This window comes from Stegodyphus dumicola, chromosome 7 (assembly GCF_044657685.1).
Source record: "Stegodyphus dumicola isolate Sdum_Otavi_A_Nest chromosome 7, ASM4465768v1".
In the NCBI taxonomy this organism is placed as follows: Eukaryota; Metazoa; Arthropoda; class Arachnida; order Araneae; family Eresidae; genus Stegodyphus; species Stegodyphus dumicola.
The window spans coordinates 105,908,704-105,924,916 of record NC_140774.1 but is presented as its reverse complement, the minus strand read 5'-3'; the positions used below and the strand labels follow the sequence as shown (position 1 = coordinate 105,924,916).

At 33.4% G+C, this 16,213-nt stretch overlaps 1 protein-coding gene across 1 annotated transcript in view; it reads right to left on the bottom strand.

Annotated features, from left to right (window-relative positions):
- Positions 1 to 16,213, bottom strand: part of LOC118180869 (uncharacterized) — a 778,920-nt gene that overhangs the window by 186,854 nt on the left and 575,853 nt on the right. The window contains exons 11-12 of the mRNA XM_085820677.1: positions 15,134 to 15,177; positions 6,563 to 6,670 (exon numbers count right to left, since the gene is read on the bottom strand). Coding sequence (XP_085676803.1) covers positions 6,563 to 6,670; positions 15,134 to 15,177 — 152 coding nt within the window. The remainder of the gene's footprint in view (positions 1 to 6,562; positions 6,671 to 15,133; positions 15,178 to 16,213) is intronic.

The following is a 16,213-nucleotide window of genomic DNA, read 5'->3' as shown; positions in this document are numbered from 1 at the left end:
ACGTTTTTAGCAACAAAAATATTTTGAATTACGTTGATTTATATATCATTTTGAAGCTCCATTTTCACTCTATATTTCTATAATAATCATTTTATTCCAAAATTATTTAAAAAATATTTACTAGGTGTTTTTGTTTAGATGTGAAAACGGGATTTTCTGCAAATTTGCTTTTATGAGTACAAGCTAGGCCACAGCGCAGCACAAACGGCTCGAAATGTTAACGAAGTATGGGGTGAGAAAAGTGTTAATGAATCTACAGTTCAACGGTGGTACCAAAAGTTTCGTCATGGAGAATTTGATCTGGAAGATCAAGAGCGCCGTGGACGCTCTTCGGCTGTTGATGACGATGATTTGAAGACTTAAGTTGAAACAAACCCGTGCATAAGCTTGCGGAGAAGATGTAAGCAAAACAACGATTTCTGATCGCTTGAATCATATAGGAAAGTCAAAGAAGCTCGATAAGTGGGTGCCTCACGAACTGAGCGAAAATAAAAAAAAATAGCCCTTTTCAAGTGTCGTCTACTCTTCTCCGTAACAAAAACGATCCTTTTCTTGATCGAATTGTTACGTGCGATGAAAAATGGATTCTCACCAACAACTGGCGACATTCGGCTCAGTAGTTGGACCGCGGTCAGACATGTTATGAGTCACGTGCCGTGAGAGGATCGGATACACAAATGATAAATACAAAATACAATATATAAACACATCTATGTTTACGATCCTGGTCACGGCACCAATGTTCTGTTTCTTTACCGTGCCGTGATAATCAGGGGGCACCATTGCTGTGTTACTACTTCCTCTTAGGGATGAAACTAATGCAGAAACAGACAGGGGAAACCGTAACTAACTAAATATCAACTGAGAAACTAAACTCTTAAGAGTTAGCTAATTACCACAATTTTAGTGATCGTATAAGTGAAATTTTTGTGCATTGCGTTGTGAAAATGCATCCGGGACCGCGCCGTGAGAGGATCGAATAAACAACATGTAAAATCAATATATATATAAGAAAAACACATAAAAGATATAAAGAAAACATAAGTAATAGGTTTCCAGATTAAATACCAGTTTATTCAAATTCCTCAACAATTAAAATTAAATCTTATCATTATCAGAGACTCAAATTCCTTATTTTAGTTACAGTTCAATTTTCTTATTTTAGACACAGGTGAATTCTTCAATTTATCATTTTCTTTTGTTACATTTAAATTCATGATTTGCAAATCTATTACATGACTCTATTAATTTAACAGGTACACGTGCAGTAATTTCTAAGAGGTTAAAGGAAACATATTATCTGCAATTTCAACATCTGTTCTAAGGAAGATTACACAAACAAATTATATTATTACATCCTATTTAATATGAGGACCTTCATGTTTGTCTCGGTAAATTAAAAAGGGGAAAAGGGAGGCAATTTAGTCCTTTAGAATTAATTTAAAGATTCGAAGTTGTTTTTTTAAATTCCAAGGAAATTTCTGAAACCTTACTTAAAGTTCAAACACAGAAAATAAAGACTTATCTTTGGTGGACATCTTGAAGTGGAGAACTCGTATCCTAATACCAAGCTGACATCGACGGCACTGACCCTTGGTTACAAATGGAAGTTTCAGAGGACATCGTCCTGTCCTGGCACTATTGGCGAAACACACACGGCCGGTAACTGGTTTTTCTAACGACGAAGCGTTTTCACTCTGGAAAACAAGAGCACTGCTGCCCAGCACGGCTGTCTGCCTGGTCTTCCCGCTACAACAAGACATCATAGACTATGAAGAGAGGTATTTCTCATATAAGACCGAAGGACCTTGTCCTCGGCTTTTTAGATAATGGCATAAAGCAAAATCTGCAGCCGGATAACATAACAGACGTTCACTGTCGAAAGCACAACTGGATGGTTTACCATCCTCTTTCTTCATCACCAGAAACTTAGCTCACTCCTCTCACCTTCGAAAGTCGGGCCAAAAGTCTTAATCCTGAAAGTCTTAAATCCTTCAGCAAAACTCGTCCAAAGTCGGGCAAAAAATAAAACTCGCCCATCTTCAATTTCTCCTCTTAGCCAAAACGCAGCCGGGGAGCATGGTTGCCTCTCCCCGCCGGAAAAACATCTTTCTTCGTAAATTACATCTCCTCCTTTTCTATCGTTCAACCCAAGAGCAAGTTTTAAAAGTAACGTCCAAGAGTAAGTCTAGAAAGTAACTGATTCCAAGAGTACGTGTTTCAAACTCGAAATTTCTTAGTCTCCTTCACAAACGCGGGCTCCCACAATGGCTTCAACTATCGCCCCCTTAATTTGGGCAAAATTTGCGTTTCAACCCCTGAATGAGGAAATAAGGGTGATCGCGCATGCGCGCCCTTCTTCACTTAGCCAACAACCGGACCCCCCGATCGCCAAAACCTGAATGACTTACATCGAAGGTTAAGTGGCAACTTCTGACCCTTCTGTCACGTACTTCCTGTCCTATGGTCAATGCACAATGAAATTTCTTTTAGAACATTCTAAAGGACAAAGCGTGCGAAATCATGACTTAGAAAAATCGCCTCCTTTCCCTGCTTCTTTTCACAATGAATCAAAGCTTGGACAAAAATTGCAAATAAAGGAAAATAAATAATATTCTTTGAGACTAAATAATATTCCCAGAAGCATCTGTTTTTCCCCAAAATTAAAGCATTAAAATAAATAATTCAGAATCAAATAAAATTAAGATTTTCTTAAATCAGAAAATCATTCATCTAGTTTTTATACGCGATCAGAGAATTATCTACACAACAGACACGACAACACTTTCCAAAGCCAAATTTGTACTAAAAAAAATTATGGTGACTTTTTGGTTCTCTGCGGCCGGTCTCATCCACCACAGCTTCCTAAATCTGGGCGAAACAATTACAGCAGATAAGTACTGTCAGCAAATAAACGAAATACACCAAAAATTGCAACGCATATGCTCGGCATTGGTCAACAGAATGCGGCCAGTTCTTCTCCATGACGATGCCCGGCCGCACGTCCTGCAACTGATCCTACAGAAAATTGAACGAATTGGGATACGAGACTCTCCCTCTTCCCCCATATTCTCCTGACTTCTCGCCGACCGATTACCACTTTTTCAAACATCTGGATAACATTCTGCAGAAGAAATGCTTCAGAAACCAAGACGAGGTCAGAAACGCCTTTGACAACTTTATCGCGTCCAGAAATTTAGAATTTAATTCTACCGGCATAAAGAAACTTATTGGAAAAAATGCATTGATTCGGCTGGTGCTTATTTTGATTAATAAAATTGTTTTTGAGTTATGATACTATAAAGATATAGGTTAAAAACCTGCATTATTTTATGGACAACCTAATAGATTAGAATAGAAAACTTTTACAAAATTAGCATTTTTGACACAGATTTCTAAATAAATATATATCACCTAAAATTTTGCAAAAGAGAATACATTAACCCTATTTACCCTCTACGTCACGCTTACATATTTTAAAGAAAAGCTGATTTTCATATATCAGCATTAACAAACGGTGATATTTCAAACTTCTTATCGTATATTAGAAAACGCGAAGAGAATAAATATGTGTGTCGTAAAAGAAGTCAGTTGATCAATGTTCGCGTTTATAGAATGTTAAGAGTTGCCATACATTCACTATACCACTTATATATGCAATGTAAATTGATAGAAATACCGGATGATGAAGATATTCACCTGTAAAAATTGTTACTGCCTGTTAAAAGGGTTCTAAATTTTTGTTTAATTTTTTCACCTTCTGGCATGTATATCCGCAAAGTTTAAAATGTGGTTCACATTACATAGATTGCTTCCTTCAACTGTTTATGAATAAGCGAAAACACTATTAGTACACAGGGCGACAGTTTAAAGAAGAGTGCACGCCACTTTTTTTAACACAGAGCTGGGAGAGTAGGTTTAATAAGCTCTATGAAAAGCATCGATAGACAATACTGAACAGTATTACAAGTATATAGTGTTGTGAAAGACATTTTTTCAATTAGAAATCTGAGGATTTTTATCTACAAGGGATTAACCTACTACAAGAGGTCGATGGCAGTTACATGATTACATCTATACTCCACGTTTTCTTTCATTTCTTTTCTATTTCACCTAAAAAACTGAGACGAACTTTTGCATCAATTCAATAGTGTGCACTCAAACGAAGCTTTAACATTGATCTGGCTATATACTAATATATTTTGAAGAGACATAAAGCCTTTCGTGAGATAGAGGGTCTTTGTAATTAAATGAAAGGAAATAAATGGCAGACCTTCCATCTTGGAGTAAACAATAAATTGAGGAAAGGAGCTTTTATTACCCAGCCCGAAGAAATCAGCACGTAAAGGTAGTAGAGACTTGCAAGTACCAGAGACAACAATAAGCAAAGACCATACTTAACACCCACATGAACTGCAAATGGTTCAGAAATTATGATCAAAATACAAGATAATGTGATGAGAGTTTTGCGAGACTACCTAGATTTTAATGAAGGACGATGAAACCCAGCATACAAAGATTATTTTCAGTGACGAGGCGATCATCTTCTTAAGTGGAAAGATTAACGGGCACAGTATCAGAATCTGAGGAAACAAGAATCCTTTTGTTACTCTGAATGTGGAAATTGAGTTTTCCAAGTGCATATTTTTTAACAAAAAATACTTATAGGCGAAAGGCACTTAATATTGTTATGCTTCTGGTTAGTTCATCAACTTACTGCATAGAAAGAGAGAGAGAGAGATGACTGCATTCAAGAAGATGGAATGCCGCCACACCAAGACCATACTATACACTTGTTACGAAAACTTGCCAAACCGATGGACAGGTTGAGTTAGATCCATAATAAAGTTATTTGCAAGTTGCCCTATAGATCAACAGAAGTGATATCGGGGCTGTTGTTTTGTTTGTTTGTAGAGTTTGTGATTGTTTATCTGTAGAGTTTTCTGATAGACAAAGATATATGTATTATCTCCATTATCCGCAGCACTGAATAATCTTCAAAAATTCATTTAGCTCCTCTATCACACCAGATTCATTTCACAATCTATGTTTGGAATTGGACTGCAGCTTCGATATTGTTAAGAAATGTTCAGCTACCCCGCAAAACAGGTTTAGGATTGTCACAAATGTCAAGGGAAGGCAAAGTTGTCATATTTGGCACGAAATCGCCCATTTGGCGAAAAAATTGGTGATATGGCATAGACGGATGGAGAACATTATAGAACGAATTTTTACAGGTTTTGCACAGAATGTTTTCGAACTAAGGCCAAACGCTATATAAACCCTGCTTGTACGCGTCTAGTGTCGAGTTGGTCGTCGAGTGTATCGCGAGGTGGTGCCTCGAGAGTGCCCATCGTTGAGGCTATCGAGTGTATCGTCGAGTACATCGCGAGCTATAGCATGGAGAGTCTCGAGAGTACGTTGAGTTTTGAGAGCGACCGAACTGAGTGCTTTCCTGTGAAGCTGTCTTCACCGATATTGCCTGATAGCCTGAAAGCTGTGCTGTTGATAGTTTCAGCGTGTTTGTCGTAGTTTTTCGACGACTGTAAACGTGTTTTTGGAGCTTTCCTGATTAATTACTGGCAAATAATTTGCGTTTTGATACTTCATCAAGTGTTGTCGTCAATCACTCCAAATCTACGAATCCATAGAACGCAACAGTGTGGCGCAAACATCGATTGTTTGAGATTAAAATTAATACCACCAAAATGTTATATATTGATGCAACTACGGAAAATAAAATTGGGCAGGACAGTGTGTATTTTGTAAGTAAGTGATTAATCTCATAGATTAAATTTTTGAAAATCAAAATATGAGTTTTAAGTTTAGAAAAACGTATAAAGGTTACTGTTAAGGGCATTACTAGCAGTTTTTCTCAGATGAAATTGTCAGATTTCAGTGAATAAATATTTTCTTTTATCATTAAATACCCACGTTTGTTTGTAAGGTACAAGAGATTCCAAATATCCGGATTAGTTATTCAGACCAGTTGATATTAAAAAAAATCACCCGATTGCCTCTCCTTAGCCAGCTATATGTATATTTATTGTAAGGCAGATGAAGAAACTTTCTTTTTTCGCTTATGTTTTTGGGCTAACAGATTTTAACACCTGAGAAAAATTTCAAATTTGCATCTTTCTAATATATTTGTTTGTTATATTATTGCTGGTATACAACTAGTTTAGTTTTATCATTTTTAATTAGTATTTAGTTTATTTCATTTTACTCTTTTTTGCCTTTCATGCATCCCACCTTCATGATTCTAATGATTAACAATGTAAAGTGTATATAAATATGCACAATAATTTCAACAGAAAATATCATAAAATGTTGAAGAATGTTAACCAATTGCAGCAAGATTTTATATTTTTAGTTGCGTTACCTAACAGCTAAATTTTCGCAGAACCAAAATGATAACCTGAAGCTGATGATTAGATTAAAAAATAAAAAAGTTAATTACAAAAATAATAAGTAAAATTTCAGAGTGAAGGCCTTATAGTAAAAGCAAAATTCAAATATCTGCATCACAAGTCTCTGTCACTACTAATATAGATTTTCTTACTTTGTATTTTGATAGGTGCTCGTCAATAAACTCTGAAGGTCGCAGGTTACTAAGAACTTCTTCCAATCCACCTAGAGATTCAGATTTACTTCTACCAGAACGATCAAACTGGAAAAAACAATAATCAGCATGAACGTTAAGACAGTGCAAGTATAAAATATATAATTACGTCATATATATATATATATATAGACGTATATATTATATCAAATTATACAGATCTTTAGATTACGTAAATTGTAAATTACTATGGATATCGAAAATTAACTGAAGTAGGTGGAAAGAAAATTGAAATTACATACAGTGCACGTTCAATGTTATTTGTCCCTATTAACCGGAAGCAATTAACCGTGTAGCGGATTAATCAGGCTTTATCTTATAAAAGCTGTTTATTTACTGCATAACGATAAGAAAACTACAATCACAAAACAAAAAAATCATAAGGTTCTAATTGACGTTTTATGCGAGTTTGCACTCAATGACTTAGTTCAAGTTCTATAGCAAATATTGTTCTTTAATGTATTGTTCCATTTATAACTTAGTTTCTTCTCTTTTATCGTACTTATTCTTCCGTTGTTTAGAGCAGCGTTTTTTCACTGGTGCTCCGAAAAAAAAAATTCGAAACTCAGAGAATAACGAAATATTTTCTGCTTTATGTGTTTAAACAGCTCTTAAGAGATATTTAACGATAAATCATAAAACAAAGTTGTTTAAATCACGATCATAATACTAAATTTAGTAATGTAGCGCGAGAACAAATGGCTTCACTGCCAAAGGAACATATACGCAGAATACATTTTTGTTAATGTATTCAGAGAAACACATATGCAGAATACATTGTTTCTTTGTGATGAGAAGTTAAAGAAATATTTTAAATCTCAGTTTAGTATTTTAAAAACCTTAGTCTTCATTAGACTTTTTTTTATCTTTTCTGAACTCGTAAGTTAATATAAAAACTTTTATAATAATAACTAATGATATATTTGCAATACTTTTTATAGTGCAATATTTTTTAATCGTTAAAAGTACTGTTGTAATTAAGTCAATATTAACATATACCTTGGATTTAAAATCCTTTTACGAATACAGATTGGCGGACAGATAACAGCGAAGCTGATTTCAAAACAATTATTTGATTCGACAACTGATTCTGATGTCAAACGAAAACTTTAAGGGGATCTTTAAACGGATTTTGAAAACGTTTGTCAGTAGAATATTCGAATATAGCAAAACGAACTACTTATAATTTATTTCCTTTTTCGACAAGGTATTTATGCGAAGCAAGTTTCTCACATTACGTCGCAACAAACTCCGACTAAGAATTTAATTAATTTTATGTGTTATTTCTTTTGTAACATTAAGAACTGAAGTATAAGTATGATATAAAAATTAGAATAAATGTTTAGCATGCATCGAAATTTATTTTATTATTTATTCTACTAAATCCAAATTTATACTAGTTTTCCTTAAACGTTTCAGAACTTACAAAGTATTCCACGATGAGAAAAGTTTCGGAAACACTGATTTAGAGTATGTTCTCTTTTATTTCGATACTGATTTAATTTATATAGCCAAATGACTTTAGGAATCGAACCATTTGAAACCCATTCTTTTAGTTGTAATACGGATTATACCACTTTCTTGCACATTTTTAAAGCGTTTTGATGTAAATTTGGCTTTGAGTTAACCGTGGATGTTATCACTGGTCAATCCGTGGCTAGGTACTTTTCATCTGAGGCCAAAACAGCAAATGAGCTCCCTAATATACTCTCAAATGTACTGTATCTGCATGCTTTTATATTCAACACAGGTCACACGAAATAATTAATCACACGAAACTTCTTATAATATAAATTTATGGGTTCAGAAAACCAGTACATATAATAATTTAGTATTTTTAAATGAAAAGGTAATTTTTAATTACCTTTTATTTGATAAAAAAGTCATATTTAAAAGTTTCTATTCAGGCAAAAGAAGATTTTGTTTTTAAAAACGCACGAATTGTTTTTTATAGCTTAAGTTTTCTGGAGCTTATTTGAACCTAGCATTATCAATTCACTATATTAAAAATATTCTTAACACAATTTCCGAATTCAAATATGATTTAACTCAAATGAACTTCTCTTGATATATATTAAAAAAAACTGGTTTTGCTTTGGTGACCAAAATTGTTAAAATAGAGGAATTTTTAAAACTACAGGGTACGTCAGAAAAACGTACACACATTTTGAACTCAAGTAAAAAAATATTTTCCTATCTGCAAGGTTAGATTTATAAGAAAACATAATTTTATGTTAACAGATGGCAGCTGATTCGCTGATCTAGCTGTGCAACCCAGTTAGTTCGAAGAGAATAACATGCATATGGCGGGAGTACGTTTGAGCTTTCAAAAACAGAGTGGTACTGGACGTTTGAGAATGTTTCTGTGGTTCAACGACGGTGGAGATGTGAGTATGGAACTGATCCACCTTCAAGGTTAACAATTACACTTCTAAGAGAAAAATTCGAGGTTTATGGAATTTATGGAACAGTTGAGATGTGCAGAAAGGCCGATTAGGACGACCTCTCGGAGCTAATTGTGATGATTCTTCAGTTCCAATGCTGGAAGTGCTTCAACGTTTGCGACAAAAATCTTCAAGGCAAATGTTACGTGCAAGTGGTGTAAGTGCTAGTGGTGAGTGATAATGTACCAAGCCAGAGAGAGGATAGGACGCAGGGAACTAGTCGAGTTTCCTGCACGCTCTCCAGACCTTACACCGCTCGATTTTTTTAATAGGACACAGTAAAAGATAAGGTGTGTTGTAAACCAAGTAACCTTGACTCACTTTGGGATGAGATTCAAGAAGTGTGCACAAAAATCCCATTGGTCACTTTGGTACGAAGTGTGGAATAAGTCGTAACTCGTACTCAGAAATGCAACAATGCTGAAAGTCACCATTTTCAACGTTTACTTTAAACACCATTGGGGTCATTCACATTGACTAGAAAGTACACTTATTTTTCAAAGTGAAATGTAGCCTTATTTTTCCCAGATATTTAGCCTTGTAGATTGGAAAATAAATTTTATAATAAATAAATAGTAATAATGGCGAGTTGAAAATTACATAATAATAATTTTTATCTGTCGCTTTAATTATTTCATAGCTAACAATTAATAAGATTTGTGATTTTGTTTGGTTAATAAATTAAGGAAACGCATGCGAGGGCACTAGTCCTAAAGCATATAACGTTCTTTTATTGCTTTAAATGATCTATTTTGAAACGGTTATTCTGGATGCTTTTCAGAATTGGAAATTAAGAATCATAACTTTCAGGTATCAATAAGGTAATCAGGTATTTCTAAAATTTCGCAACTAATTTGGCACCTCTCCCGACCGTTTCCCTGAGGCTAGTCCTCACCCTTGTCCTGGCTCTGTCACTTGTGTTAATCGGGAAGTAAGACAGTTAAGTTACACTAGTGTCATGCCTTCTGTCTATATTTTTAAATGCACGCAAGTTCAAGAAAGCTCATGCGACAACATTTCTGAAACTGTGGTCCGCGAAACAAAAGCGGTCCTTCTGGATTTGCTGAAAAGGCCTTTAATTTCATCAGCAAGAAATAACGAAAGATTTTACATTAATTCTTGCGGTGGCATATATTTCGTTTGTATGCTTAAAACTAAATGAACTAAATCTCTGCAAGGTAATTCTTTGACTATTTTCAATGCCCATATATTTGTATCTCGAAACTCAATTTGAAACGTCACAATTTGTAATTCATTTTCTAAGTTATAAATATAACAAATTTTCATTGGTTCTTGATCCATTCCATTGCCACTTCGAAAATAACAAATTGTCACTGAATGAAACAGAAAAAATTATTGAACTGCCTATTGACACCGAACTTTACAGTGAAGTTTCAAGCAGAAGGTATGGTTAATTTTTGAACCTCTTTACCAATGAAAATAGAATATAGCGAATTCTACAATGGTGCTTTAAAAATTACGATTAAGGTTCCTTCTACGTCTGAGTAAGAAATGGTTTGCACTACTAACTCAAGTAAAAATAAAATATCGAAATCGACTAGATATGTGTGTCGATTTCAAACTTAAATTACCAGTATATATCCAAACACCGAACGCTGAGCAAGAACCGGCAAGTACATCCATTAATGAGAATACCAACATTTATTTATTTATTTTGCTAATAAGATAAGGATTATCCAAACTCTAACTGCCTTGAATTATTAAAAAGAAGCATTTTACTCTTCTATTAACTTAATACCGATATAAAACGAATTTTAACTAACTTTATTTTAAAAATATGTGTATACTGGTTGTAACATACGTTAAAAAATTGCTTTCGAAAGAAACAAGCGTAAGGTGGTGCGCAGAACATACTGATTTACGAAAGTTTGAGGAACACTGTGATAAAAATTTGATGTCAGCAAACAACTGCAGAGATGATCTGATAGCTACTGTCCATTTAAGCATTGCACGTAGGACGAAATTAGCAGCTTTTCAACTATTACGTACCTTGCTGCAAGTGAAAAACCAATAGACACTGGAGAATAAAGTGAGAGGATTTAGCAACTTGTTTTTTAGCAGATTTATGAATGTATTGTCCTTGGAGGCATTCATTTGCAAGAAGTTTTCACCAAGCAGCGAGATAAAAAAGAATGGTTAGCTGGTGGTTGCGCGTCGTAAATAAGAGGTTGCTCGTTAAAAATGGAGAATATTTGCGCATTATAAATAAATAAGACGATATTTACTTCTTGCAATAAATTCAAGCGTTAATAAGATGAAGGATTTATTAAAATTGATTGAAGTAAAGCATTTGGTTTCATTGAAACAAACATGAATGTCATATGTTTTGATTTCTATCAATCATGTGAGAAAAAGAAAATAATTTCTCCTATGTTTTTTGACTATCTAATCTTCGAACAAAATGCTATTTATCACTCTGACATTATACAATAGAATTATGAAATGTAGAAGTGTACTACTACTAAGCCACTGACAGAGCTCATGGGTTTTGTATCTGAGCTAAGAGTAGTCAACAAACTGTCAACCGTGACCGAAGCTGAAACCAAAGCTGAAAGGTGCATAACGTTTGCCATTGCTCTTCTGCACTTCTTACACTATTATACAATGCTATTACAGAATTCCTTATTATGAAATGATAGTATACCAATGCACATTATTATTTGCCATCATAGATCTGTACATACGAAAATCATACTTCCTGCAGGTATTAAAATTATTAGATTCATTACTGACTTAATATTAATTTATTCTATTCTATTACCGACAGTTTCAGCTGCATATTTCATTTTTTGTAATCTACCGTTATGCGTCGATTACCGTGATTTTGAGGTAATCACGGTAGTTATACCGATATTACGCCGGTTAATTGGGATAATAATGTCCATAGTATTATCCCGGTTAATCGGGAGTTGATTTAATTCCTTTTGCATGATTTATGGTGCAGCAGTTATAATAAATAGATGACATTTTAGACATCCATCCTAAAATAGCAAATGCACTGAATGCATTAGAACCGCGATTATATGAGTTAATGTGGACCAATGCTCAGAGGCGGATTTATGATGTCTCTCAAAGCGCAATGACAAGGAATCCCCAATCACTTTCCGAATTTAAAGAAAAGCATTGTTAAAGTTGTAGAGACATTAGGTTAATTGGAAAAGCCGGAGAGATGAAAAATGAGCAATCGCCTTCGCCGGGAATCGAACCACGGACCTCTGGAATACCAGCCCAGCGTGCAGAACCACTACTCCACGAAGGCAAGCCAGGAAGGCGGGAGAAATACATTATAAAGTGTAAAAAAATAGTGAAATATGCTGTGCCTTAAGAATAGAAACCTCCAAACGTTCAGATGATGTGAGCGACTGTCAAAATTGTTTCAAGTAACCGAAAATTTGAATAAAATGCATTTTTTATAGCTCTTTCGGACTAAAAATAGCGGATGCAAAAAATATCGCAGATTTAAGGCGTAAAGTTTCATTTAATTATATTTTCAATCTTTAGAGAAATCAACGTTGTATTAAAAATGATAAAATAAAATCTAAAAGGGCTCAGCTTTTAACGATCACCCGAAAGGCTCTAAAAGTTTAATATGGTTTATCAGTAGAGATTATCAATAGAGATAGTTCAGGTGGAACAGCGAAACATTTTATTGAATACTAGATGAATGTATATTGGACTAACTTCGGAACATTATACAGCTCCTTTATCCTTGAAAGTAAATATATATATGTAAGAAAAATAAAGAATACGTAAAAGATAAAAATTATAATTTAAATTAGCAAGGTAAATTAATTTCCCTTCAGTTATTCTAAATATAGTAATTTCTCTTTTCACTGCGTCATTTCGAGACTAATCCATGTCATATGACTCTTCCGTAATTCTGATGGTGGAACTAAAACACAAACAGCCAAAAATAACTTTGCAGCAGTATTAGTTATCCAATCAAAATGTATTGAGAACCAAAATTAACTCAATCTGAAGTAAGATACCATCCCGAACATACACACATATGCTCGCTACTGCTGTCTGCTGCTTTTTTTTACTGCAGAATTATCAAAAATGTAAACCTATTGAAATATGCACAAATAATGTGCCAACATTTTTGTGGCCGCAACATGTTTACTGAAATAAAATGAAGATTTAATGTGCCTCGGGTGCCAGTTTCCTATTCATTATGGGTTAGCATTCTACGCCATCAAACTTCTTGCTGTTCATTATAATTTCAACATTCTACGTTCTACACCATCAATATTGCAAAGTTCCTTTATACATATATATATATATATACATATATATATATATACATATATATATATATATATATATATATATATATGTCATAACAAAAGCAAAGGAAAAGACGGAAGACTGTAGATGCGTGATTAGACCCATATTGAAAAAGATTTTGATTGCGTAGTATGATAGTAATGCTAACTTGGTAATATCTAAAGAACTTGGCAGTCGAGGCAGTTTTAATTCCATGGCACTCTAATCGTGCCTTTCCACAGGAGATTTACATCTTTGATATTGTTGAGATAGAAAGCAAGCCAGCGAAATTACACTTTAGCACAGCAAAGAGCAAAAGCTGAAGTGCGTAGTTATGAAAGATGGAAGCACGGCGAAGAGAAAAAAGTTTTGGTTTACAATGGCACTTTAAGTTCCCAATTATTATGTCCTCAGAGCTGCGCGGGCCATAGAGTGATCTAGAAATGACGCAATGCAGAGAAGTTATTACGATTTTAGAATACAGAGGACGAATTAATGTTTATAGTTTAAAGTATAATTTTGATTCATATATTTTTATCTTACACACACATATATATATATACGTATTTTTATAAAAATATTTAGTGATTTCAGTTAAATGTAGTATGAATTAAACGCATTTTTATTTATATCAATCTGATGAAAAGTAATACTCTTAAGAACGCATCTATTGCTTTTAAATAGCTTAGTTTGTTAATATATAACATATTAATCTGAAAGATAAATATCTTACATTTTGGCGAATGGCAACAGACACAAATGAAAAGTGAAAAAACGCATTTAAAGCGAATTAGTCCAAAATCGTACTTTGAGACTAATAGGATTCTGGGCTAAAAATAAGCGTTTAGGCTTATTTTGGGGTTGGATTTTTTGTTATACAAATTAAACGTATAATTTTCAAATAAGTATGCGTTTTAGAAATAAATCTGCGATATTATAATTACAATTCCATGTGTGTGATTTGATTTAGGACTGTAGTTGAAAATAAGGTAACAGAAACTGACAACAAGCAACTCAATTTATACTACCATAAATATTGTTTAAATTTCCTGAACCAAAGTGTTTTCATTTTATAACTGTTTCTAGTTTTTCCGCACTGTTTCTAGATTTCTCTCCGCAATACTCTGCAGTCTCGTCAATGTAAAATTCTCGGAGATACAGATTCTTTCTATGTTTGGATTAACAAAAGTGTTGTTTCACTGTCATTTAAAATGTTAAAAAGTTAGATCTTCTGCGTACTTTCTATATGTCAGGATCAAAAGTAAAGAACAGAAAGATTTAAAACTAATGTGTCGCACATGGAAATATGTCTCAGATAGCCTGATTTCTAGACACTGTCATATGAATTATGAAATTTTTGTACACCATAATTAACCACGCCTTTGCAAACTGCAAAGTTACAGCAGCATCTAAAAATTTATACAGTGGATGAAAGAGTTAAATTTATTTCCAATTAGCTTAACATCTAGGTCAATGTAAATTTAGTATCCCTTTTCATTTAATAATTATACAGCTGTAAGGACTTTCTAAAATATGTAAATGCAAGTAATACATATATATAAATTTAAAAAACTTTTCTGACAATCGTACTAATCTAAAGAAGCTGGACATTCTAAGTATTTAAGAAGCAAAATTCAGTTTGTTTTGCGCTGCAATAAAAGAAAAAAAAAGCTGTTTCTGCAGTTTACATTTATATTATTTGAGGTATGTCTTTTTAACGTTTACATATCTATTAGTATACATATATTGTAGTGGTAGTAATAACTACTGAGCTACTTACTAATCGTAAGAGGGACCAAGTGTTTTTTCCTTTTCTAGAAGATTCTGAAATAATACAAAAATTATAAAATTAGATTTAAAATAGTATACCATCTTTTCGATTATGTCTAGTTGAGCATATATACAAAATTTCATCTATAATAACAAGTGTAAAAACAATTGCAACTCATATGATTAGATTTTACTAAGAAACATCACTAGACAAACACGAAAAGAAATGTAATGAGGCAAACGGGAGAGAAGGAAATACCCTACAAATGATTATCCTTGATATCAGAATCAGATACTGAAAATGCTTTTAAGATCATTCCAATTTCTTTTTATAGAGTTTAGGCAATTTACAGTAAACAGACCCCAATTTGCAGCATACTATTAGTTAATAAAGGTAACTATTAAATGGAAATTTACGTCTAAGTATTATCAACAAATTTTAATATAATATAAAAGTTGGACGAGTTTCTAAGGAAATACTTGCAAAGAATATATGCAGTAAAAAGATTCAAGTTTTACTTTTTTGGCTGTAGGACAGCGTCACTATTATTGTCTTTAAAATAAATCACAAAATATTAGTACCGTTGAAGCTTATTGCTGATTTTATTGTGATGTCCTCAAAATGTATCTGGAGAGAAAGAACATTATAATGTCAATTGCCTATATTATTTAATTAGCAGTATTTTAGGTTTCTTTGCAGGAGAAGAGAAAATGAAAGAAAGAAATGGCAACATTAACAAAATAGAGGCTGATCAAAAAGTGTCGAGAAATATTTAGGCAACTCTGAAATTTATGAGAGATGGGCAGATTATACGCGCTAAAAGAAAACTGTTTGTTAGATGTGTAAATTTGGATCCATTTATGCTCACAGACGATAGTTTGTGGCAACAGCTGCAATTTATCTATAGAAGAATAAATTTTGAAAGAAAGGAAAATGGAGTTCAGACAAAAGCATTATCGCGTTATAATTTTTCTGGGATTTTAAAGTTCCAGAATGCCTTCAATGTCTACATACAAAAAAATATACAAAGAAGTTGTACAAGAAATGTTAATCAATGATAATTGTTGTACCTATGAAATGATTTAAGAA